The sequence below is a fragment of the Lotus japonicus genome, chromosome 6 (assembly GCF_012489685.1).
Source record: "Lotus japonicus ecotype B-129 chromosome 6, LjGifu_v1.2".
NCBI lineage: Eukaryota > Viridiplantae > Streptophyta > Magnoliopsida > Fabales > Fabaceae > Lotus > Lotus japonicus.
This window is the reverse complement of record NC_080046.1, coordinates 6,090,686-6,117,392: the sequence shown is the minus strand read 5'-3', so window position 1 is coordinate 6,117,392 and position 26,707 is coordinate 6,090,686. Positions and strand designations below refer to the sequence as shown.

General features: G+C 34.1%; 1 protein-coding gene, 1 long non-coding RNA gene and 1 pseudogene across 10 annotated transcripts; 2 read left to right on the top strand and 1 right to left on the bottom strand.

Annotated features, from left to right (window-relative positions):
* Positions 1 to 316: 316 nt before the first annotated feature.
* LOC130726108 (endoglucanase 1-like) lies at positions 317 to 3,980 on the top strand. The gene is made up of 7 exons (XM_057577337.1): positions 317 to 662; positions 968 to 1,177; positions 1,894 to 2,094; positions 2,179 to 2,271; positions 2,485 to 2,646; positions 2,740 to 2,851; positions 3,261 to 3,980. Exons 1-7 carry the CDS (start codon positions 423 to 425, stop codon positions 3,755 to 3,757), a joined length of 1,515 nt encoding a protein of 504 aa, XP_057433320.1. The 5' UTR covers positions 317 to 422; the 3' UTR covers positions 3,758 to 3,980.
* A 5,210-nt stretch (positions 3,981 to 9,190) lies between these two features.
* LOC130725983 (uncharacterized) lies at positions 9,191 to 15,754 on the bottom strand (annotated as a pseudogene).
* LOC130725984 (uncharacterized) lies at positions 10,316 to 22,652 on the top strand. Of its 9 annotated transcripts, XR_009014671.1 has the most exons (9): positions 10,316 to 10,432; positions 11,769 to 11,829; positions 11,928 to 12,157; positions 15,184 to 15,387; positions 19,119 to 19,193; positions 19,651 to 19,701; positions 19,919 to 20,461; positions 22,073 to 22,088; positions 22,238 to 22,652. It is a non-coding gene; the product is annotated as an uncharacterized LOC130725984 (long non-coding RNA). The 9 variants fall into 9 exon arrangements; XR_009014668.1 differs by having other exon boundaries at positions 10,317 to 10,432; positions 11,769 to 12,157; XR_009014672.1 differs by lacking the exon at positions 10,316 to 10,432 and having other exon boundaries at positions 11,547 to 11,829; positions 12,086 to 12,157.
* Positions 22,653 to 26,707: the final 4,055 nt, after the last annotated feature.

The following is a 26,707-nucleotide window of genomic DNA, read 5'->3' as shown; positions in this document are numbered from 1 at the left end:
ATGAAAGGAGGAGATGAACATGATTAATTTCTGGGTTTTTTTCCAGTCACCGTTCAATTTTTAACGGAAATTGGACGGAGGACCAACGTTGCACACATGAGTTAACGTGGGGGACCATTCATGTAATTAAATTTAGTGGGGGACCAAAATCGTGGATCTGGTAAATGTGGAGGACCAAAATTGCAATTAAGCCATCAAACAATTACATAACGACAAATCAGTGATCATTCCAATTTTTGGAAGCCTGATTCGGTGCAGTTGATCCCGTGACCAATGTGCATTAACGTCCTGTTAACCAACATCCCAACTTCCTACTTCTCCTTCTATATAAATGCAATCCATTTTCATGTTATAAACCAACCATCACTCTATCCCCTGAAGCTTCTAACTCTGCTACGAGTAAACCAAAACAACCTTCTCACATGACAAAACTGATGATGGATTCAGCCACCACATTTTCACTGAAGCCACTCTTTCTTTTCTTCTTAATCTATTGTTCATTATTCAATCAACTGAGCTTTGCTTTCACTTCTGAAGAGTACAATGAGGCTCTTGAAAAATCCATTCTCTTCTTTGAAGGGCAAAGGTCTGGGAAATTGCCTTCCGACCAGCGCCAAACATGGAGGGGTGATTCAGCATTGTCCGATGGCTCTTCCTATCATGTACATGAAATTTAAACTAAATCTCAAATGCCTTATTCTGATTTATTATAATATGTGTGCAAAACCGATTTTAAATTGTGGTTGCGGTTGCCGCTGCGTTATGGAATTGCACAGGTTGATGCGGCTGCAATTGCGGTCACGATGTTGTTGTGTGAATTCCAAATATTCCTTTGTGTCGTCGCCACAATTTGCAATTGCAGACAGAATTTTTTTTTTTTTGAAATTGATTGTGGACAGAAATTTAAAACCTAGAGTTGGATTTTTTGCATTCACAATTTCACTAACAGTGTCTAATCTTTGTACAGGTGGACCTAGTTGGTGGTTATTATGATGCTGGGGACAATGTTAAGTTTGGGCTCCCAATGGCTTTTACCACAACCTTATTAGCTTGGAGTGTCATTGAATTTGGAAGCTCAATGCAAAACCAGATTGAAAATGCTAGAGCTGCTATCCGGTGGAGCACGGATTATCTTCTTAAGGCAGCAACCACCACCCCAGATACGTTATATGTTCAAGTGAGCAATCATAACTGACGACACAATTGATTGCTTTTGATATCAATTGATTGCTTATTATTCCATAACATCGCATATGAACCGCTAGCATAACGTAAAACCATGAAAAAAAATTGGTAGAAAATGAACAACTAATTGTGTTGTGCTCCACTGGAGCAGTGCTACTAACAAAAGATTGGTTCAAGCGTGGTGCATACTGAATTCCCAATTAAGTATGGTCTGAGTTTGAGTTGTGTGTGTAAAAAAATACATCGGCTCAAAGAGTTAGAAATATTGATTTAGTTTCTTACTTAGGTGGTTAGTTAGTTAGTGATCTGGTTACTAGTTTATTACTTTGCTTATGCTAACCTCCTCTTGTATAAATAACAATCACATTGTATCATTTCAGAATCTTTTTCAATTATAATCACGCATATCTCATGGTCCACCCTCCCTCACTTAAATTCAGACTATTTCTCGTGTACCCATTTAAAATTAAGAGAGATTTTGTACCTTTTTGCATAAACGTGTCATATTCTCTCATGTAATAATCTTTCTTAATTTACAATCTAGTCCTAATAAGAGATTGAATGGTGTTGAACCCTCTATTTTTATAAGGGTACAAAAGCAATGCACTTAAGTAAAATGAAATATAATGTGGGAAAATGATGTGCATCTCCATTTCTCCCCAATAAGTAATAACTTCCAAGAGTTAAGAAGATTATGGCTTGTTGTAGGTAGGAGACCCAAACTTGGATCACAAGTGTTGGGAAAGGCCTGAAGATATGGACACTCCGCGCAGCGTCTACAAGGTATCAGCTAAAAATCCAGGTTCAGATGTAGCAGCAGAGACAGCAGCTGCATTGGCAGCTTCTTCAATAGTGTTCAGAGACTCAGACCCAAGCTATTCCTCCAAATTGCTTGAAGCAGCCATCAATGTAGTAAAAAAAATAAAAACTGCTTATTAACTCTGACTTTTGCCCTGTTTTCATTGCATTTCTAATGGCAATTCAACCTTGCAGGTATTCAATTTTGCAGACCGTTACAGGGGCTCTTACAGTGACTCTCTTAATTCAGTTGTTTGTCCATTCTACTGCTCTTACTCTGGATACCATGTGATTAACACCATACCATACCTTAAATTTGCACTTTTGAAATAAATTTGTGCATGTTTGGATACACTATAGGAAACCACTATTACAAAAGCGACTTCCCTTTGTTTTTGCTTCTATACACTATAATTTTGACATCATCTTAGTTTTCTAGCGTGTATCCAACATGTACTTAATCATGTGCATTTGTTCTGATATTGCAATTGTTGTAAACAGGATGAACTTCTTTGGGGTGCATCATGGATTTATAAAGCCTCTGGAATCAACTCGTACTTGCAATTTATACATTCCAATGGGCACACATTAGGTGCTGATGATGATGTTTACTCATTCAGTTGGGATGATAAACGAGCTGGAACGAAAATCCTGCTTTCGAAGGTACCCTTTTAGCTCTGTTTTGTGTACTTGGACTCAAATTCAATGCTAGCTATTATTGCACATCCCATAATAAGGGTCTGTTTTGTATGACAGGAATTCTTGGAGAAAAATTCTGAAGAGTTTGAATTGTATAAGGCACATGCTGATAATTACATATGCTCGCTAATGCCGGGAATTCCTGGTTATCAGGCTCAATACACCCCAGGTCAGAAATCCGAATTCCTTATTCAGAAGGCCATACGGAAAAAGTTTAAACATTTTAGTAAAATTTTACTCAACTTTACAAAAAAAAATTAAGTCTTGCTTCACTGTCATTCAGTTAAAAGTAATTGCGCTCTAGTGTCTGATCATCCTTCCGATTTTATCTTATCAATCAAATTGTGTCATGTCACTAAAATTCACCATTGTATAAATATAATTGTTATACTTGTGTCTATATGACATAATTTGATTGGTGACACGCAAAAGACAACTCCAAAGACAGAGATCTTCCTCTTGGAATAAAAGATTACATAACCGTGAAAATAATTTAAGAGACCTAAAGCTAACTCAAGAATTGAGCATTGCTGCACCGGACTATCTATCTGTAGCTAATGCAAGACTTCTTTTGGCAGGGGGTCTTCTATACAAAGGTAGTGAGAGCAATTTGCAGTATGTCACAACAACAGCCTTCCTTCTCTTAACATACGCCAACTATCTCAACTCAAATGGAGGCACCCCCGTCTCATGCGGTACTTCAAGAGTCACAGAACAGAACCTGATCTCACTCGCCAAAACTCAAGTGGATTATATTTTAGGCAACAACCCAAGAAAGATGTCTTACATGGTGGATTTCGGTGAGAATTACCCAAAGCACGTCCATCACAGGGGTTCCTCACTGCCTTCCAAACACACGCAGCCACAACACATTTCATGTAACGATGGGTTTCAGTATCTGAGCTCAGGCTCAGCCAATCCGAATACCCTGGTTGGAGCCATTGTTGGTGGTCCTGATAGTCATGACAGTTTCTCTGATGATCGAAATAACTACCAACAGTCTGAGCCTGCGACGTATATTAATGCTCCGTTTGTTGGGGCTGTTGCTTTTTTCGCTGGGAAAAGCTATGTTTAGTTCAAAGAATGTGACTATGTTTAGTTTAGTTTAATTAGGTCCAAGTTACTTTAAGCAAAGTGTCAAAAAAAAGTTACTTTAAGGCTTAAGCAATGTACTAGTTTCCATCAAGGGGCATATGGTTGGTTAGTGAAGAATTGGTTCCTCTCTGTCACGCCCAACGGTGTGCGTGTAATACTTCCATGTGTAATTCATTTGTTAAATTAATTTGGAAGTTTCTATACTGTGTAAATTTTTAATTAATTTAGAGCTAGAGAAACAATTTTATTTTAACGGTTCCTGCAATATATTAAACGGGGGCATATATTTTTAATTGCATAAGCTAGAGAAACAATCTTTCTTAATGGATGTGCATAAAGGATAAATGGTATTGGAAGTGATTTCAGCGATTAACATAGTGTTATGTACTAAGAACCTACTAGATCTGAGAAAATTTTAGTAAACTCTAGCAGAACACAAATAAAGAAAGATAATGAATAAAAAGTGTTGAAGAGCTTGGGGTACATGGGTTGGTTTCTCATTTGCTGTAAAATAGTTGCACGTTCTGTTTTCTCCTCCATTTTATCTTCTTCCCAATTTCTAGAAGACTTCTCATCAAATATAATATCCCGGCTAATGATCACCTTGTTTGTCTTTAAGTTGTAATGTCTATAGCCCTTTGACATGGAACTATAGCCAAAAAAGACACATCTTTCACTTGTTTCTTCCAGGTTTGTCCTCTTCTGTTAAGGAACCTAAGCATAACAAACACACACAAAAAACTTTAACGTGGTTCACTAAATGTTTTCTCCACTCCAAGCTTCAAATGGAGTCTTATTCTATACAACTTTTGTTGGACATCTATTCATCAAATACACAACAGTATTAAGAGCCTCGGGCCAAAAGGTTTTAGGCAAACCTTTCTCAAACAACATAAACTTCGCTATCCCATCACAGTTTGGTTCTTTCTCTCATATTCACCATTTTACTGAGGTGTATTTAAATGTTGTTTCAACCTCCTAGCTTTTTTCTCACATTACATCTCCATTGCCTTTGTAGATTTTTTTAACAGATGTTAATTTTTCACTATATTTACTAGTGTTGTTTGTTCTCTCTTTACTCTTTGTAGGCTGGTAGTGTGGAATCAACTAATCCAATTGAACTTGTTCTTGATCTATCAAGACCCATTAGGTCCTATTGCATGACCGTTTACTTGGTGGAGTGCAGACAAAAGGTTTTTGTCGTGAAGAGATTCTCTTGATGATACCAAATCTCACACAGCCTTGAATGTCTTGATGCAAAGTATTGTCCAATGTTTCAGTGTGGCAGCGTGTACTTCAGTTGCGACTCTAAAAACTTCTTCACTACTGAAATTAGAGTGTTCTCAATTTCAAATAAAATTATACATCAGATTCATCTCTCTAATTCTCAGATGCACTCTCCATCTTCAATTTGGATGATGCCCAAATTTTTATTTGACTGTGATTGTGAAGTTTGCACATCTGTACCTTGGTTTAGGCCTAGGGAATTGAGGAAAAGACATATGCAGCGTAAAACCAACATTGTATGATTAGTGTTTGGATCTCATGGAAGAGTGAAGTTGGCAAATTAACAATACATTTTTACTTGCATGTTCTAATTTACTAGCAAATAATCTTACAATATTTTATTCAGTTATACATTTCTATAGTTCATTACATGGTTAATAATAATAATGTTAATTCATGATGGGAGCGAAAGATTGGTATTTCAAGAGGCGGAAAAAATTAATGGACTAGTCTTAGATACATTAAAAGTAGGGATGTCAAATGGATCCTTTAACTCAGAACTAGATATTAAACCCGTGAACGCACGGGTTTGTTTTTAAGTTATGTGCCTATTTTTATTTTTTAGAATGTGTCTATTATTTGTAAAAATAATTTATGTAATATGAAAAATTATTGAATAGTAGATAATTAAGAATATGATAAACATATGTAATGTATTTACATTAATGAAGCTCAATAAAAAAATTATTGTGCATTAATTTTTTAGTTTTTTTTTTGGTATAAACATTTGGTATCGGTCAACCTTTGGATATACCGAAAAATTCGAGATTTAGTCACAGTTAAGGCTCTTCATCCCTCCCCTATAGTGTATTGTGTGGGGATCGAACCCAAGGGCTCTTCACACACACTCAGTCTGCGTTGCCAACTGAGCTACCCCTCTTGGGTTAATTTTTTAGTATATTAAAACACATATTTTATATTTTATGTTTCTTCAATAAAAATTATTTTCAATTTATTTCGTGATTATATGTTTAAAATTTAAATAGTAATGCACTCTCAATGTTAAGTAAAATGATGAAAATATATAATTAGAGCTTTATTCAGTCCATGTTTATGTAAAATCATATATAAAAGTAAAAAGACTTTTATAAACTGGTATATACCTCTTGCTTTCATGTTTTGGCAATGAAAGTAATGTTTTCAGTTGAAACTTTATGGCAAGTGTGCTAAGGAAAGTTTAATGTCGAAACATATTCTTAGTGATACATATAAAAATTATACTATTTATTTCATAATGAGTATTTAATTAGTTAATATGCAGTTTGTAAGAGCATATATTTTTTAACTTAATTATGAATTAAGATAATAATTTATCTTATTCGATAAATTTTTATAGTTTTATAGAAATTAAAAAATTATAAAACCTCATAAGACAATTTGAAATAACAAATCGTTCAACCTAATGAATGTCTATTAAAATGGTTAAAATTAACTCTTTGGATCCCTGAGATTCCGTCCTTAAGGAATGCACTTTATAATAGACCTTTAACTTTTACTACGCTTGAGTAGAACACGATTCCCTCAATAGAGGATACATGTGGTCAACACAAATAAATTATAAGGACTTAGTTAAAAAAATTATTAAACACGTGTACCATAATAATGTACAAAAGCGAAAGTTTGTTAAGAATGATTGTTATTTTTTATCAATGAAGATATATTGTAGCTATATTAAATATAATTTCATTTAGGAAGTTTATTAAATACTTCATTGCATACGACATTTTTAGTCTATTGTAGATGAGTGCAACAATGATAAACTTCATAGGAGGTTATAAACTCATATTAAATATTATTAGAAAACATATTTTAAATTAAAATTATAACTATTATCGACCAAAAATTTGAAATTAAACTATTTTGACAAATAAATTTAATTAAATTATTCTATTATTTTTTATAACTAACATGACATGCATAACATATTTAATATATATCTCCTAATTTAATTAACTTAGTTTTTAATATATTTAATTTATTTATCACCATATATGTATTTAAATGGAAAAACTACTCTATGATAATTTTAACTATCAATAATTATTTAATAACAAATATTTATTATTTTAAATATATTTTATCAACCAAAAAAAATCTATTTTATCTAAATTAATTAATTATAAATATTATTTATAATTATTATTTTATAATTATAAATATTAATTACAAATATTATTTATAATTAATTAATTTTAGTTCTTAATATTTATCAACTCAAGTTAATTTTTTTAAATTACAACTATTATTATTTTATATAGGGTTTTTTTTGAATATTTAATGTAGGTAGTTGAATAGCTTTTGATAATACAATTTTTTTTTTAGTTTTTAATCTTATTATTCAATATATCTATTACAAAGATAATTTGTTATTACTTAATACATTATAATACATGAAATCTTTACTAATGTATTTAATGTAATAGTTCAAGTGTGCTTTACTTATATACTAGAAATTAAACTCGTGCATTGCACGGGTTTGTTTTTAATTGTAAGATTTTTATAAAGTTAAGAAAGTCATAACATCCTATTTTCTTGACTATAGTTGTAGCATTTTTCTAATTATAATAATTTGTTCTTTATTCTTTGAGACCATACAATTGATGATTGTGTATATTTTACTTCTTTCAAAATATTCTTAAATTTATCTGCAACATTTCTCCCTATAGAAGCATGTATGTAGTTACTCTGAAAGTATTGAAACCATAAGAAATCAAGAGCAAAAATTAGAAATCAAAAGAAGTAAGTTTAGTGAGAGTAAAAAGTATAAGACAATAAAAATGGAAACCCTTCACGTCAATTAGAATTTAGAACCTATCAGTGCTAATTAATTCATTTTTTCTATAGTAGTGATTTTTAGCACCATAATAATTTGTTTGCAAGCATTCTTCAGCTAACTCATATGTTTGAGGGATTGCCTTATTCCTGCCATCTTCTAAAAACGTATGAAAAGTAAGGAAAACTCAGGATAGGATATTTTCAAAATCATGGTCGACACTCATAAAACATAATAAAACATAAAGGAAGTAACTTCTGTCTGCTGTAATTTTGGTTCACCATATCTTTTTACTATCTATCTAAACATGTACCCTTCCTTTCAATGTTTAACAATTACAATTAACCTTTCTAATAAACAGTGTGAGAACTGAGAACAATTAAACTATCATCATCTATTGTCTTCATGCCCGACATACCTAGATACTTACCCCAAGGTCATAGATAGCTAACTTGTATAAATCATTGTCTTTAATTACAATTCCACCAATCCCTGCATTGTTCACCTGTATTGAACAACTTTTATTAGTAAAATATGTAAACATAAAAATGATAAGCCAAGATATTTCCTTCAAAGCTATGTAGAGAAATTTTCAGTGCTAATGAACAAAAGATAAGTAGATAAATAAACACAGGTCTTGGGAACAAAAGCTCTCCCAAGTGAACTAGAAGTTTAGAAACAACATAACCAAAGAGAAACAGAAAATCAGAAACATAAGGACCCAAATAGTGATCGAAAGAAAAGCAAATGAAACTGCAAAGACCACATGGTAAAGCCAGATCCATCTTAATCTCTCAAGCCAACAATGCAGTAGAAGATAGGTACTTAGGGAGCACTAAGAAGCAAAGTCACCAAGACACTTTGTTATAACCAAATGTAATGTAATGCACATGTAAGGTAATGTACACCCAATAGAGCCCAGCGCAGAAGTGATACATTCTAATTTGAAGCTTCTCAACACCTCAACCCATCCAGTTGATTATATATATTCATCTATGTATTTATTTAACCATTATTAGGGGCTTTTCCTTTCTGTCAGTTTTCTTTATCCCATTAAACTACTCACATGACAACTTACAAATGTAGATTATTATTGAGACTTTTCATTTCTAACCGTTTCTTAATCCTCACTCACTCACATGCCAATGTAGATTATTATTGAGACTTTTCATTTCTAATGGTTTCTTAATCCTCACTCACTCACATGCCAACTTACTAATGCAATTCAATTCTCTTATACATATATTTTTAATGCTATCTAAAGCTCAAGTGTGCTTTACATATATACTAGAAATTAAACCCGTGCGTTGCACGGGTATGTTTTTAAGTTTTGTTGTTCATTATTTTTTTAAAAGGTTAAAAAGCTGTTAAATTGATGAAAATGTAGAATATATAGATATATCAACTGTAATTACATTGAGGAAGTTCATTAAAAACTTCATTGTACACAACATTTTTTTGTATATTGTGCATATGTGTCGTCTTGCTCAACAATAAGTATCTTCAATCCCTTTGGTGATGTTACTCTTGACACCGCAACGTATAGTTGACCGTGACTAAATACAGGTCTTGGCAAATATAATCCCACATAGTTCAATGACTGGCCTTGACTTTTGTTGACTGTCATTGCGTAACAAACTTTTATTGGAAATTGTTTTCTTCTCAAGATAAAAGGCCACTTGGAATCATTTTTCGTCAGAACTATCCGTGGTATAAGCACTTTTGCACCAATGTTGCTTCCCGTTAGTATTTTTGCCTCTATTACCCGGTCTCCTAGGCGTAAAATAATTAGTCTTGTTCCATTGCACAATCCTAGGGCTGGATTGATGTTCCTGAGTAGCATAATTGACATTCCTTTTTTGAGGTCCAAACAATGGTTTGGATATCCGTTGAAACTTAAAGTATTCAAGAACTCCACCGGGTACATGATCTCTTGTTCAACTATGTTATCAGTTGCTTTGTCTATCTGATCTGAGCTCCTGTATTGTTTTGCTGTCCCTTCAATCATGTGAATGATATAATTATTGATGTCATCAACTGTATCATTCAAAGGAGTGAGGATTGCTCTTTCTCTGAGATAGTCTTCATTTTTTAACTGTTTCTGCAAATTTGGATATGTGCTGTCAACAATTTGTTTAATTGAATCACCTGTTGGCTTTAGTAGATACTGGCTTGGTATTTTTGTCCATGTTGGAATATCTTCACCTTCTCTACAAATTGTTGTTATTTTTCCATCACCAATCTGCAATATCCATTTGTTGAATTCATATGCCAATGAACTAAGTCGGGAAGATGATGAACTATCACTAACTCTCATACTTTTGGACAGCATAAAGATCTTGCAGTGGTCCCATAAGTAAGACCTGTTAATACATGATTGGACTATGTCTTGTCTTTTGGTATTACAGGTAGTATTTGTCTGAAATCTCCCCCAAGAAGGGTTGTCTTTCCTCCAAATGGCTTGAGTGTTTTGTTAGGGTTCTTGTAACCAACAATGTCTTTCAATGTTCTATCAAGGGCTTCAAATGCCAATCTCTTAGTCATTGGTGCTTCATCCCAAATAATCAGATCTGTCTGATTTATTAATTGAGCAAGGTGAGTATTTTGCTTTATTGAGCATGTACTCTCTTCAAAAAGATCCAATGGTATTTGAAATCTACTATGAGCTGTTCTACCTCCTGGTAGTAATAGTGATGCAATCCCTGAAATTAAGATAGAGAGGGGTGAGGGAGTTATATTTTTATAAGAATTAAATTTATTTTTTGCATAATAGTTTTTTATGTGTGTTCATTTTTTTCAATGTTTATAAGAATTAACATAAATTAATAGTGCAATAGTTCATTATGCGAAAACAATTTATAGATAATAAATTTAATTTTTGGTTCAACCACTGATTCTCTCTTTGAAGTATCATGTTTGAAACAGGTGTGTTAAAGGTTAAAATTCTTTTGAAGAATACGTCTTATAGCGAAGTAATTATTTTTTAATAATATTAATTTTAAATTGGTATAATTAACTATGATTTTTTTTTTAAAATTTGGAATAGTTATGAAGTTTTTTTTTTTAACAAATCATTAAAGAAAAGAAAGTATTTGTAAAATGCATAATAATCCTTTAAAAAATACATAATAGATTATATTCAAATATTTTAAATCATCTAATTTTAATTTTTTTTAAAATTTTCCCGTTTGTTCTTTTAATTTATCAAAAAAAACTGGATCATCAAGGTCAAAAAAGTAACAAATTGGATCATCAGATTCTTCCACTGAGTAATTATACTTGTAACTTTTGAACTATGTATTTAAAATATCAAGGCCTTTTATGTATGATTTAAATTCACTTTATATAAATTTCTATTTGTGAACTTTCCTGGTAATCAAGGTGGGGTCTTGTTAATAAAGTGAATTAAATATTTTTTAATGATATTAAGTTTAAATTGCCATAATTTTTTAAGATTTTTTTTTTTGAAATTTGAAATAGTCATGATGTGTTAGTTTTTATCAAATCTTTTTTTACGGTTAGAAATCTTTAAAGAAAAGTATGTATTTAAAAAACATATAATTGATTATATTTTAATATTTTAAATAATCTAATTCATAATTTTGTTTATATTTAAAACACAAAAGTAAAAGATCAACAGAAGGGGAAAATCACGTGAATGGGGCTCAAAGTGAGAAACATGAAATTTATGGTCTATCAAATTTGTGGCTGTAAAAGGGGGAAAATCAAGAAGAAAATTGAGCTCCTCTCTCCCAATTCGTGGTCGATCTCAACAGACATGGCGGCGTACTTTGATTTGTATTGTCTCTCCCTAACCCTAATCAATCCTTCATCTAATCATGGCCACCGATACCCACCATGGCAGGAGTGTGAGGGAAGGTTTACAGTTAAGGGGAAGGAAACTGATGTCATTTTGTGGTCTCTTTCTCAGGTACCCGAGCGATGCAGATAAGCATCTGTTGGCAAGAAAGACCGGTCTATCCCGAAATCAGGTTTGTCCCTCTCCACTCTCAGCTTTCCACAATTCACCACACTTTTACATTGTATCTAAGAGGGAATCTTTACTCTGTTAATTTTAATGTAATTATAGTACATGATGAACGAACGGACCACATAAGAAAATGAAAGATAATCTGTTAAGGGAATGGAAGAAAAGGGGTCAGTTGTAGGTTCAGATAAAATTTGCATGGTTTTGGGTTTTTGTTGATTTCTCTGGTTTCATACTGACATTTGTGGTGGCGTGGTGAGAGATGCTGTGGGACAGTGTGTCTTGGCTTCAACAGTAACCTGGGCGAGTTCATGTTCGACGACACCGCCGAGGTAACTTATCTCACCAATATTGCTAAGTATTTTTTCCGGTCTATCTCTGCATTCTAAGGAGTAGTTTTTTACAGTCTATCTCTGCATATTATATCTTGTTTTGTATAAAGTATTTTTTGTGTTGGGTATTTTTTATGTTGCTGATTTGTCTTATATAGATTAAGAATTTATGATATATTTGAATGATTCAATTGAATGAATATTATGTTTAGAAAAGAATAAGGTATTAAGTAGTTAATTACCTGATGAAGCAACAGCAAGCACAATTTTCTTTGCAGCCCTGAGCCTTGCAATGATTGTCCTATAGAGAAAGGTTTTTCCGGTACCTCCATGGCCCTAAACAAAGTAGAGTCCTCCTGTATTACTTGTCACAGCATCTATAACATGATTGTATATTTCTCTTTGCTGCTCATTTAGTAATGGGTGGCATCTTTCATGCTCCTCTTCTAATTCCTGAATATTGTAATTAAGCTCTTCTCGAATAAGTCTATTATCCAAGGCTTCTATTGCTGATTTTTCTGGTAATGGCATTCCATCATAATCAATTAGCTGCTTTCCATTCTTGATCAAAAGTTTCTCAATTTCAATCAAGCAGTATGTCTGAATTTGTTGTTCGGTTAGCTGCAAACCGAAGTGATGAAATAATCGCCTTTTGTTGTAGAGTATGTCCTCAGACAACAATTGCCAATTCTTCTCCCAGAATTCTTTGACATTTGTCACTTCTGCAAAAAGGAGCAGAGTGACAAATAAGTCCCGCAGTTGGAAACCTGTTGCCCAATGCCCTGATTCAGCCAATGCTTCATTCAATTCCTTATCATCATCCAAGAGACCTAGAGCATTACATGCTTGTTTGAAAGATGCATGCGTCACGCCACCTACCGTCTTGATTTCTTCGTAGTTTTGTGGCCCCCGAACTATATTTAATAGAATTCTCAAGTAATATCTTTCACCTGATGTTGGGTGTGCATAATAAATTCTGCCAATTGTTGTTCCGACCTTCCTTATTTTCCATATTTTGTTTTGTTTATCCCAAACAAATTTGGTGGGGAATTCCAAATATGTTAACTTTCTTGCATCGGGGTGGATTGAATTCATTCTCATCCATTCCGTGAACATGGTGTCTTCAATTCCTTCTCTTGTAATGACATTTGACAATCGGTCTGAATCTCTTAAAGTGATCGAGTTCTCACCGGGCAAATGGAAGCTTAATCTGGTAACTCCCACAGTTCTGTAGTGTATATCAAAATCAAAAATTCTCCAGCATGCCTCACATGCGGAGACATACCTGCATATGATATTTTCAAGTGTTTTAAATAATTTTTTTTAATCAAAATTGACATTGATAATTAGTATAAATTTAAAGACTTAAACAGATGAATATACCTGCAATCCAAGTATGTTTTGATCTCATTAACTTCTGTTATCTTGAGTGGTGTTTGTGTGTTTTGGGGAGACACATTATCTTCTATCAGCACAGTTGCTCTATCAGGGCCTTTGTGGATATATTTAAAAAGATACTTTATGGCTCTTGACTTGTTGCACCATTCCACATTTATGTGTGCTTGAAATCTGAGTAACAAATCTCGGTTATAAGGAACGACATAGCGGTTGTCTAACCTGATGTCTCCTTTTTGGACATGTCTTCCATCTTCCCTTCTTCTATAGGTAGGAAATCCATCCTTATCAATCGTTGTTTCAGGGCTGTACCTTTTTGGATAATTTTTGCTGCAAAAACCATCAACCATGCAAGGTGAATTTTTGTTTGCTTCTCCACATGGTCCATGCACCATTAACTGTGTGACAGCATTAAAACCCTCTGGATCTTGTGTTTCAGATGGTAATTCTGCTGTTATTATCTTATCTATGTCTTGTGCTGTTGGGTACTTATTTTTCTGATGAAGCCATAGAAGAATATGAGCATGAGGAAGTCCTCTCTTTTGGAACTCTACGGTGTATAATGCTGAAAAAGAAAATATTAGATTAAAATAGAATGTCTATTTTTTGTGTTATACACACACATATATGTATATATATTTACAAAGAAGTGTAATTTTTTTTAAACATGTATATTTAATGACAATGATATTCATATATATATATATTATATATATATATTATTTAAATTACAAAATATTGTTTTAACTAAGAATTTTAAATACTTAATAGGGATAAAAGGTATATGTAGTGTAGTTGATGAAGTTAAGTTTTAAAGTAAGGATCTTTACCTGATATTATTTTGCCAAAATGTTGTCCTTGCACTACGTGTTTCATGAGTTGATCAAGTTTGAGCTTGAAAACTCTAGTGATGATGTCTGGTCTGGATTCAGGAAGTTGTCCCGGAATTTTATCAAGCATATATTGTATCTCAGGCCATTTTGGATTAGCAGTAAATGTCATAAAAATATCTGGATTCCCAAAATGTCTGCATATGGCCATAGCATCTTGATAGTTTTGGACCATATATCGTGGCCCGCCTGTAAAAGATGAGGGCAATACCATTCTTTTACCAGTAGCAGCCGCTATGGTATCTCCACGAACAACTGCATCACATACATTCTTGTACAATTCAGTGCGTAGCTTTGTTTGATTTTTTCTTACCCATCGCAACCGATCTTCTTCTATAGCTGTGAAAGCATCAACAATATATTGTTGAAATAATCTTCCTGCAGAGATGAGGGTCTTTCCTTCCAAGCTTCTTTGTTGTATTCGATATGCATAATATTCTCTTATTGTCACATTCTCTCGCTTTCTTCCATTCTTTTGAGAATATGGAATTTCCAAGTGAAATCCATCCTCACCATAGGGAAATAACAATGGGTACTGCATGGCCATGAAAGAAGGATGTAATTCAGTTATCCTTTGGAACCCCATAGTTTTGTGTTCTATTATTACATCTCTTTTTCCATTAGAATTTCCAAAATCTCCAACTATAAGAGCAGCAATTTCTGATGAAGTTGGTTTGCTATATTGTCTTGATTCTGTTGATCTAGTACCAAGTAACTTGATACAGACATTTGCTGTTCCAGGTGCAGATAATCGATCTCTTGCCATCCTGAAAAGTTGGGCAATGGGATTTTCTCTGTCAAGCATTTCCTTTAGATCTTCAACTATGGTTGCATCAAGTTCTTCTGCCTTTGCTCCCTTTTTGAAGGAGCGCATTCTATTTTGGATTTCATTTTCTGTATCATGGATATAAAGCTGGCAGAATTTTGGGGTTTCTCCTTCTTCAGGTATGAGCCCTCCAATTTTATGATAATTTTGCCCACTAATTTTGTATACATATGGACCTGGTCGTATATTGACCGTATGATCTATTTTAGCACCCATGGATGTGAATGCAAACATAGAATTAAATGCTCGAATTTTTTCCCTGAATTTCGCTGAGCGGCGACCACCTTCATAGCTTAGAAGTGTTTGCAAAATCTCTGGTGGTTCTAAAAGTAGTGGTAGTTGAACTTTTCCTCGTTGGCAACAAATAGAGAATTTTGGCTTTTTTGGTCGATGTGGTTTATCCACTCTTTCCTCATACCACATAAAGCTTCCACAATCTTCGCATGTGATATTTGGACATCCTATATCCATATAAACTGATCCGTAACCTGCAAATTTCAAGTATATTAGTAATAGTGGTTTCAAATGTGTTGCTTTCATTGGTATTGAAATAAGGTATTGTACTAACCATTTTGGTTTGGGACTAAATTTGAGGTTTGGGCCTTTTTCTTATTTGTCCTTTTATTTTGAGCTTTTTTTGATCTGGGTCGTGCATTGGATGTGCTTGCTCCTGCAAAGATTAAAGTAATTAGTGGGAAAGATGTTATGTTAGGTTTCTTTGCCACATTTGTATGCACTTAGGAAGGGGCAAGCAGCAGAACCTGGAAAACAATTCACTTTACATTATATTTAAATTTTTTTGAGGAAAGGAAACAGAAGGCATCAATTTATATACAGGGATGAGAAAAATTATTTTTCTGAAAGGAACTAAAAGCCTTTAAGGTCAAGTAATGCATCACCTTACAATAGTGGCATAGAATTGCACTCCTAAAGTGAGCATTTTCAAGTCTAAGAAAGATTACAGTCAGATCTAGAGTAGTCAACTGGGGCAGAAATACTTAAAAATGGGAATGTGGAATAACCAAAATTTTATAACATTGGTAAATATATCTAAGATAAGAGTCGTTCAAGAGTTATATCAACAACTATTGATGAAGAATACATTTAGTAAAAGAAAGAAAAATACCACGTATTCATTCAAAGACAGAAGCAGGTGATCAGAAAGAAGCAGCAAAATTACCCCACTAAACATCCCAAACAGCTACATAAACATTAGTGCTTGTCATCCGTAGGAATGTCTTTAGGAGGAACGTTTGTCTCCTTTATTTTCATTTTTTTTTATAATTACATTTAGGATGTGGAACTGTTGACATGTTATTTTTAAACATATATTTAACATTGAAAACAATTTTTTTTGGACTAACCGTTTTGTTGTATCTGTGTTGACGTGCTCGATCTATGGTGCTTTCTTTTCCTTTCGAATGTATTTTGGTAAATTCCTCTTTGCATTGATGCTGTTGATAGATTGATTGTATCTGTTTAAAAATTCAGCAAAATAATTAGTAATTCTTATCTCAAATGATAATATTTATATTTAAATAATTTTGTTTTCAGAGCATGATAATAAAAATAATACCTAAGTTTGCAGTTGTCTTTTCACAATTAAGAGTGAGGCCGAAAAAGTTTTGCACTCTCCCATTAGGTAAAGATATTCTTTGTGATCGCATTTCAATGTTGGCTGGAAAATCATGGAGTATGCTCTTGCCCTTTTCTGCAACTTTGTTGGTGAAATGTTTAAATTTGTATTGGAGTTAGTATCATGATATTTTTTCGTTTTTTTATAATTTGGTATGAATAAGACTGTGTTTTTTTTTCAATTGACATGTAAATAGTTGGAAAGAAAGACATAATTTACAGAAACTTAAACAAACTTGAAACAACAAAATAAATAGGTATTTTTCTTCACCATTGTACAATAGAGCTGACCTGTACTCTTACTTGGTTGCTGAGCTTTGAACTTCATGTGGGATCAAGATTTTGAGTAGTGTATGAAACTAATAATGATTTAAAAGACACCAATAAACAAATGAGTTGAAAGGTAGAATGGTCTTAATGATAATTTTTGACGAAAATAAATATTAATAATATGAAGAACTGACTTACCTGTAGCATATATGTTATAGCTGTGGAAGAAGATTTTGCCAAGAGTTTCATATGATTTCTAGAGGCTTTCTTGTCTTGTGTATACGTTGTGAGATCTTTATTTTATAGGGGCTCTATTCTGATAGGTTATGAATATGAATTTATATGAATTAATTTTGATAATAATTAGAAGAAACTGTTATGAATGTGAAAGAACATTAGAGGCTTTCTTGTCTTGACTATATGTTGTGAGATTTTTTTATAGGGATCTATTCTGATAGATTATGACTATGAATGAGTGAATTGATTTTGGTAATAATTAGAAGAAACCGTTATGAAAATGAAAGAACATTTTGTCATTATTTTTAATTCTCATTTTTTTTATTATGTTTAGGCTAAACAATAATTAGTAACAACTTTATTAGTAATGAGTATGTCAAAGTTTTTTTAACGTTTTAGTGTTATTAATTAATATATCATTGATTGAGTGCTTATTGTATTTGAATGCGTTTTAATGCTATATTTTTCTGGAGTAACTTTAGTTTAAAAACCTTTGGATATGAGAATTTTATTCAGAATTTAGTAGAAGGGAAAGTTTTTTTTTAATATTTATTACCCAACCACATTATTGGTGCATAACTATGTTGGTTTCCAATTTATAATTTTATTTTTTAATCTCTCATGTTGTTTTTTTACTCTAATCAACAACAGTATTATGTGATCTATTGTGAGATATACAAATGAACTTAATGTTGAATTGGGGGGATTTAAGTTAACTTAATATGTGTGTTTGGTGAATTTTTACAGCTGCTTTTGTTTCGAAGCTGAATATTTCATTTCTATTTCCTGATTTTCTGATAGATCATCTTTTATGTGAGCGGTTTTCTGGGAATTTGAGATTAATAATGGATCAAAGCAATCTGTAATATTAAGCTCAAGTGATTTTGATTGAATAATGTGGATTATTAAGTTTGATTCTTTGATTTTGTATTAAGTTTAAAACTGGACATTGTGTATTCTACATGTTGGATTTATAAGTTTGAGAGAGAATATATGTATAGTAATGAGTTCTGAAGGAGTAATAAGTAGCTTTGAGTGGGAAAAATATTGTAAGAGAGTGACAATATTTAAAACTCACTTGAATATTTCATAAAATACATGAAACTTGATAATGAGAATTCCTTAGTGTGTTTGGTTTAAGAATTTGTTTTGTCTGAGTTTCATAAAATTTATTATGTAACAACATTGAGGTAGTTCACGTAGATGGACTCCTATGTCACACCTACATCTTAAAGGTGTGTGATCAACTTTAGGTAGTGCTTGATCCAGGAACCAAATGCTTTACATTGTATTATTTATGTATTGAGGATTTAATTTTGTAAGTAGGGTTTTCGATTCGGAGTCACTTAATTGTTATTTTGGTATTTAGGGAGTTCATTCAAACTTTAGTTTATTTCATTTCAGCTTAGAATTGGATTAGTTATTAGGTTTGGATTCACTTGGTCTATAAGTAGGCCTTTAGTGTATACGTTTATAGCCTGTTGATGATTCATAGATATACAGATTTGAGTTTTCCATTAAGAGATTTAGGTTTGTAATTTGGTTTTTCAATTTAAAATCATTTTATTGTTATTATCATATTTAGGATTCAATCTAATTTTAGAGCATCTCATTTCAGCCTAGATTGAGATTAGTTAGTTTTTTATTTATTAGGGGATTGAGATTAATTAGTTTTTTATTTGGACTTATTGGGTCTTTATTTGTGAAGTTGCAGAGATTCAATGCAGATCTTCTAAGCGATTGGGAATATGCTCCAAGTTGGACTTTGCAGCGTTCACTTCAGGTTGGACTTTGTTTTCTTATTTTCATTGCGCATGTGTGTCATTTATATTCTGATTTAAGTGTTATAAAAGAAGCATGAAAATTAGTAATAAGAGAAATCGTTTATTTCGTTAAACATAAACATAAAATTCTAGTACAATGATTTTATCGAAGAAATGCTTTAAAAGAAACACCTTAAAGTATTAGGTAAACTATTTTCTTCAAGAATCTAAATCTTCAAAATTCTCTTCTTCTTTTTCTGGATAACTTGGTTTTTTCTTCAAGAATCTAAATCTTCAAAACTCTCTTCTTCTTTTTCTGGATAACTTGGTTTTTTCCCTTCCTGCTGCAACCTGAATTAAATGTTGTTAAAGAAGTTAGTATTCAATATATATTTGTTAAAATTCATTAGGAAATTCTCTAATTTTACCTCAATTTTCTTCTCTTTTGTGGTGAATCTGACATGTTAATATCTGGAGATCCAATTGAGGAGTCGTTGATTTCCAATATGGTCTCTGTTACTTTGTCTGGTAAGTTAACTTCAGTTGCTTCCTTCTCAGCCTCTTTCTCAACTTCAGTTGCTTCCTTCTCAATCTGATAGAATTTTTTGGAATTATTTTACAATTTAATTGACATTGTTTAATTGTTAATTATTAGATTAAATACAAAGTAATTTTAATCACCTTCACCACTGCTTTCAAAAGTTTATTTGCTGTGAAACTTTGCCTTCCATGACTCTCAAAGTAGGTACTCATCTTTATTTGAAAAACATGTGAAGAGCCTATGGTTTTCAGGAGTTGTGGAGGTAGGTCCAAATCCCTCTTATCTCCCTATATTGTACAATCATAGATGGATAAAGATTAGAATCATAATTTTAACATAATAAGCATTTTACGTGTCTTCATTATGATTGAAAAATGGGCAAAATTAGTTTGTTCCTGACCTGTTCAAAGGCTGATAAAAGATCATGTAATTTCACATGTGCTATTTGTTCAGCAATGTCATCAAATACAACAAATATAGTTGAATTGGTAGCATCTCTGACATCAAGCTCTAATCGAAACCTAATATAAATAATATAGAACATTAATAATTTAATTTTCATTTCATTGAATATATTATATTAGAAGTATTGGTTACCTTGTTGTTGGATAGTCAACATTCTTGTGGCAGGAATCACAACTGAACTTTGTTGATGTGTTAGAGACCTTTCTTTTGCAATGAGGGCAGGAAACATAAAACCACCCGTTTTTCAGCAAGATGTCATTTATAGTTGCAGCACAACAATAGGTACCATTCTACATTTTAAATAATTAAAAGTTTCAATGATACACTCATTTCCTTTAGGAATATATTAAAGAATAACAATACTTAAATAAACTTATCTACCATATCACTCTTTGACGTTGCAATTTCCAGAATTTCAGATATAGTCTTCTTTTTATCCATATCAAGCATTGGAGACTTTGTAATACCAGAAGTTGCAACTTTTTGGAATTCATCTGAATCTCTGTATTTATTGTATAATATATAATTGAATATATGCCACTAAATATAAATTTTAGTGTTAAATGCATGTTAAATATCACAAATTTCTTACTTGAATGATTGTATGAGCTCATTTGCTTCTGGTATGTCTATATTGACATAAATTTTTGTAGACCTTGATGTAGAAATAGAAATTTCCCCTGTATGCAAATTCATAACTTTGTTTAAACTTAACATATCTTAAACTTGAATTCATTTACATATTTCCAAATATGGTAATATAATATACCTCGAAATTCCTTGACTCTTGTTGATGTCAAAATGACAACTTTCGGTTCAGAAGCATTAGATTCACTCTCTTTCATTTTTTGCTGAAATAGTGGAACATAGTCATCCCATATTGTGACTCTGACATTTTTTCCCCTGGAAAAAAGAAAAAGTAAAATAGGTTGGAAAATAATTTTCCCCTATTGAGTATATTTTTAAGTTCATAATAGTTGTAGTTGTGACACTCAAAAGAGATTTTTTAAAGAAGGGCTTTTTTGTACCTCATATCTTTTAAATGAAGAGTCACAGTATCAACTTGGCCTTGAGGAGTTGTTTTTTCTTCAATTGAACTTATATTGGTGATAACTCCAATAACATCTACCAATGAGGAGAATGATACAATTATTTTATTTGAATCAAATATGCTTACTTAATATTAAATAAAATAACTTGGTAAAAAAATTTCAAAAACTTACCTGTTAGAACATCTTTGTCATATTGATTTGGCAAATCTTCAAAGTTCACAAATTCAAAAATGTGGTGGGGAATTATGCTATCACCATTTTCAATTTCCTTCACTATAGTTGTATAATCAAATTGTAACATCAAAGGATTTTTCTCAACCACAGAAAATTTTTCTTTATTCTTTGTGACCATAAAATTTGTGATTGTGTATATTTTCCCTTCTTTTAAAATATTCTTGAATCTGGGTGCAAAATTTCTCCCTATAGTAGCATGTATGTAGTTACTCTGGAAAAAGTGTAACAATAAGAAATCAAGAGTAAGAATTAGAAATCAAGAGAAGTTTGTTTAATGATTATAAAAAGCTATTAGACAATATAAGTATCAAACCTTTTCATCAATTAGAACCATATCAGTGCTAATTAAGTCCTTGTTTCTATATATATTGAGAGTGTCCCATATTCGTGAAACTCTCACTTTAATTTTCCAATCACTTGCAGTGGAGGATAGATCACTAAGGAATGTATGTTCTTTGTTGTTGTTGATGATCTTTCTCCTGAAACAAAGAAATAATAAGAAATGAGTAATATGTAATAAGGACAATTTTTTTTTTGTTGCTAATGTGATGAAAAAATGACATACTTGTTGAAATAGCTTGTGACAGTTGCCATTCTTTTCTTGTAGGATGTTGAAGTCTAAGGTATGTATGATTCGAGTGTGTTTGAGTTGTTTATATAGAGATATGCAATAGTGCATGATTTAGTGTAATTCAATTATTTCAAATTAATGTAGGTAGATGAATAGGCTCTTTGTATTGCCAAGTTTTATCAGTTTTATCAGTTTTTGCAGGGTGGTTCATTGCTTTGAAATGGGAGGTTATGGATTTGTGCAGAATTTATGAAATTGAGAGACAGTATTAATTTCAATTAACATTGTTATTGAAAAAGTGTGCTCAAAAACATTGTACACGTGATGTATATAGTATATAGAAGATTTCTTTGAGCAGCTGAAGGAAATTCCGTTGGAATAATTTCTTTAATGTCACTATGTAGTATTGTTGTCAGTTTCACATTTGTCATTTTCATTAAGTGCTGTGTAGTCAGTTTTATATTTGTCAGTTTCAGGTTGTTGTGTAACTTTCCTTGGTTACTTGTCAGCCTCATTGAGAAGCATCTGTCATCTTTGTAATTGAAGTTGGATTTGATGAAACACATACGTGTGCAAAGTGTATTGAAATCTCTATTGACCACATTGGAAACTTAAATTCTGCAGTACAGTGAATACTGACTAAAAAATGATTTCATTTAACATAAGTAACTGAAAATGGAAATTAAAATAGATTGTTAATGTGTTTAATGCAGTTTTTCAAGTGTTTAATACCTATAGCTCAAGTGAGCTTTACATATATATATAGATATAGATATATAGATATAATTTTTTTAATTTTAAAACTATTTTATCTAAATTGTTTGTTAGTAAGTATTATTTTCCTATTGAATTTAATTTTTAATATTTGTGAAATACAAAACTCAAGTAAATTTTAATGTAAGTAGTTGAATACGTTTTTGACAATATAAATTTTGTCAATTTTAATTTTATTATTGTTTAATATATTTATTAAAAAAGTTATTTTGTTTGGATGCTTTTAATACAATGCAACACTTGAGTTTTGCTTATGTATTTAATGCTAAAACTCAAGTGTGATTTACATATATATATATACACACACAGAAGATAGATATATATAGATAGACAGATATATAGAAGATAGATAGATTTAAAATTATTTTATATAAATTAATTATTAATAAATATTATTTATTATTAATTTTAATTTTTACTTGTCAAATGCAAATCTCAAGTCAATTTTAAGTTTATGAATGTTGTTATTTAATATAAGTAGTTGAATATTTTTTTATTATATAAATTTTTTTAGTTTTTAATATATTTAATATTTTTTGGTTATTTTTTAATGTATTTAATATAAATGTATGAGAGCTTTATGGTTTAATGCATTTAATACATGCAAAACCTCAAGTTTCCTTTACATAGATTCATCTTATCCATCCACAATGATTTCCACCCATCTATAAAATGAAATGAAAATTAAATGGATAGCTAATGACCCATCCACTTAATTTATTGGATCGATAATGACTCCTCCATAATTTGTTGAAATTTGTTCCATCATGAACATAGAGATGAGGTATAGTACCTAAGGTGCAAGGAACGAGATAAGAGAATCTAGAGAGAGTTTAGTGCGTAACCGCTTAGAGAGAGAAAGTAACTGAATTTCAAGCTTGTATTTCTCAAATGAGCTAAGAGTCCTTTACAATTGGTACTCCTCCCTATTTATAGTTGGGGGAGATGGGCCTAGCGCCTCTAAATCATCCTAATGGGTCAGTTGGGCCTCCGGGACAAAGGCCCAGGTCCCTGATGCGCTCCTCGCCTTAAGTCAGCGTCCCTGGGCGAGGGACCCTGGGGTCTCGCCCAGTCCACAAGACACCGAGCTCGAAGCATGAGAGTTAAGTGTGTCTTTAAACAAAAGAGACAAGGCGATGGACGTAAGAAACTAACTAATGATAAACATAAGGCACGGAAAAAAAGAGCAATCGCCAACATGGTTGGGTAATCTAAAGCCTAAAAATTTAAAATTTTGAACGCCTCGTCACGTTCCCTTGGCGGCTTGAGTCTAGTGGCGGCTTGAGTCTACAAGCCAGCTTGTGGCGATGACACGTGATTTGCCCGCCCCGTCGTGGCCACGCACGCGTCTTGCCCCTTGAGACCTTGATGCCTTTGGGCCTACGACACGTGGCAGCCTAGGTCTGCAAAATCTCAACTGTTCGCCTGAAACGTCCCCTCGAATCCTAAAAAAGCCTGCCAGTTTTGGATACTGGGCCAATTATCTTCAACTGTTCACAATTTCCACTTACTGAGTCATTCCCACTTCCCGAAATCCCGCAACTGCAATCATTCCTCCCGTTGTTATGGGGCACGATCTTCCACCTTTCCTCCATATTTTTCAACAACTGCCCACAACGTCCCTTCACACATTCTCCTTAATCATCACCTTTTGCTTATAAAGACGTTTTTTCCACTTACCCCTTAACCTCCGACGTGCTAGTCCCCTCTGCAAACCACTATTTTTACTTTCATAGCTTCCCACGCGCCGCCCTTCCTTCCGGCAGACCTCCACAACATTAAGGTAACCCCTACTTCTTATACCCCTTTTTGTAATGACACCGAAGCGCCGTACCAGAAACCCCAAACGCGACGTCACTGTCGCCACCCCCCTACGGTGCGTTCCTTCTGTTGATCTGCCCCCCCAGGGGGAGCTCTGCTTGAAGAAAAAGACATCGTTGCCTTCCGAACGAGAACCTGGGAATCCTTGCCGGTCCCCGCCGTTAGGGCCCTGCCCGCCGGGACGATGCCCAACCAACCATCCAGCTTGGATCAGTGGTCATCCATTTGCGAAATTTCTTCGGAATCCGGTGGGTTTTGCCATGAGAAACCTCTGGACAACCTTATGATTTACGGCGTGTGCACAACCGCCGAACGTCCTTGGCTTCGTTCCCAAGACAACCACGTGGGTGTTCCCCACTTCTTCTATGTGTATGGATACATGTTCACCAGTTTGGGAATTAGGTTTCCCTTTTCCCCCTTCATATGCTCCGTGCTTCATAGCATCAATGTCGCTCCCAGCCAACTTCACCCCAACAGTTGGGCTTTCCTACGATGCTTTGAAATCCTCTGCGACGTGATTCAGCAAGAGCCTGAACCCTCCCACTTCTTCTATTTCTATCGCGTGTCCGCCCAGCCGTCGCCGCCACGTAACTGGGTTTCCCTGGAAGCTAGACCCGGACGTCAGCGCTTCAACCCTTTTTGGCCCAACATTATTGTCGATTTGGCTCGGATGTTCTTCAGGGTCGTGGTGTCCCATGAGTATCCTGAGGTTTTTACCCATAGGGACGACACCGCCCGATTCCCCCTCTACTAGACCCAAGAGGTGCTCCAAGTGATTAACCCACCTGAAGATTCCTTAACCCCTGAGGACAAAACTGTCATCAGCTTCCTAGCTAGACTCCTGGTTTTAGACTGCACTCGTGTAATCGATAAATCTTTTCTCACTACCTACTCCGTCTTTCCCGCTTTCTGCTAGCTTACCCCTGCCGCTCTTTGCTTCAGGAAAAATACGCCAAGTCAGCGAGGGCCTTCTAACCGCCTTTGAGAAGAAAGGAAACGTCTCGTTCCCCCCCCCCCCGCCCCAAGTTAACCTAAAGGGCGACAAAACGTCCTTGCTAAAAGTGAGTGGGAAGAGGCCTCTCGGCGAGGAGGCATCTCGCCCTTCCCCAGAGAGACCACACTCCGCGGCCGCTACATCGTCTTCCGGCGGGGAAAGAACTCTCGTCGTCTCCGCAGTTTTCCATGGGCCTGAGGAGACTCCCAAGCCGAACCAGCCCGTCGAGCCTTTACTAGCGACTCTGGTTTCCTCGCCTCGCGCCCGGGGTGATTCTGTCGACAAGCCTCCCCTCAGTGCGAAAGTTATCCTGCCGCCTCCTGGTCAAAACTCAATGCCATCTGCTAGTGCTTCATCGCTCAATCATAGCCCCGCCCCGCCCCAGGGCTTTGCAAATCGAGAGCCTCCATATTCCCTGTCTCTGACGCCAGCGCAAATTGCGAGGATGGATGAAGTGGTCAAGCAGCAAGGCTTGGACAGGGTTTCAGAAGGCGCATTGGGGACGGTGTTCCACACTTTTCATCATTATATGCGGTCCGCCCAGGATGACGAGGTGTTGCGATCAGAGGTGGCGCGCCTCCGCGCCCTCAACGCTGGATTTGTTGAGGAGCGTAAGGCGTTCCTCGCCAACTAAATGCCGAGGAGACCTCGTATGCCAAAGATTTGGCCAACAAACTAGCCGTGCTGAAGTCAGCCTGGAGTTCCGAGACAGAAAAATCTCTGATTTGGAGAAGGCCCTTGTGAAGCTTCAGCAGGAGGCTCAGGAGGAATCCGAAGCAAAAGTGGATCCGGTGGCCTCCAAGGATCAAGCCCTTTCTTCAATAGAGACTGAACTCGAACACCTTCGTGCTGAACTAGAGAAGAAGGATGAAGTTTTATCCACGATGAGGACACAAGCTCAGCTCGACGCGAAGGCCTTGAAGGAAAGAATGAAGTCAGACGCCGCTGCTTCCGCCGTTTTTTAGCGCGGTCGTGGCTTTTTCCTCGCCAAAGCCCAAGTCCAGCACCTCTATCCCAGATCGATCTTTACCAAATGGGAGCATTCAAGAAAGTTACCCTCACTGGGTTGGTTGGTATCGACG

Coding starts and splice junctions, on each gene's coding strand:
- LOC130726108 (XM_057577337.1), top strand. CDS start 423: ATGACAAAACTGATGATGGATTCAGCCACCACATTTTCACTGAAGCCA. Junction 2,095..2,178: donor TGCTTGAAGCAGCCATCAAT/GTAGTAAAAAAA, acceptor TCAACCTTGCAG/GTATTCAATTTTGCAGACCG. Junction 2,272..2,484: donor GCTCTTACTCTGGATACCAT/GTGATTAACACC, acceptor TGTTGTAAACAG/GATGAACTTCTTTGGGGTGC.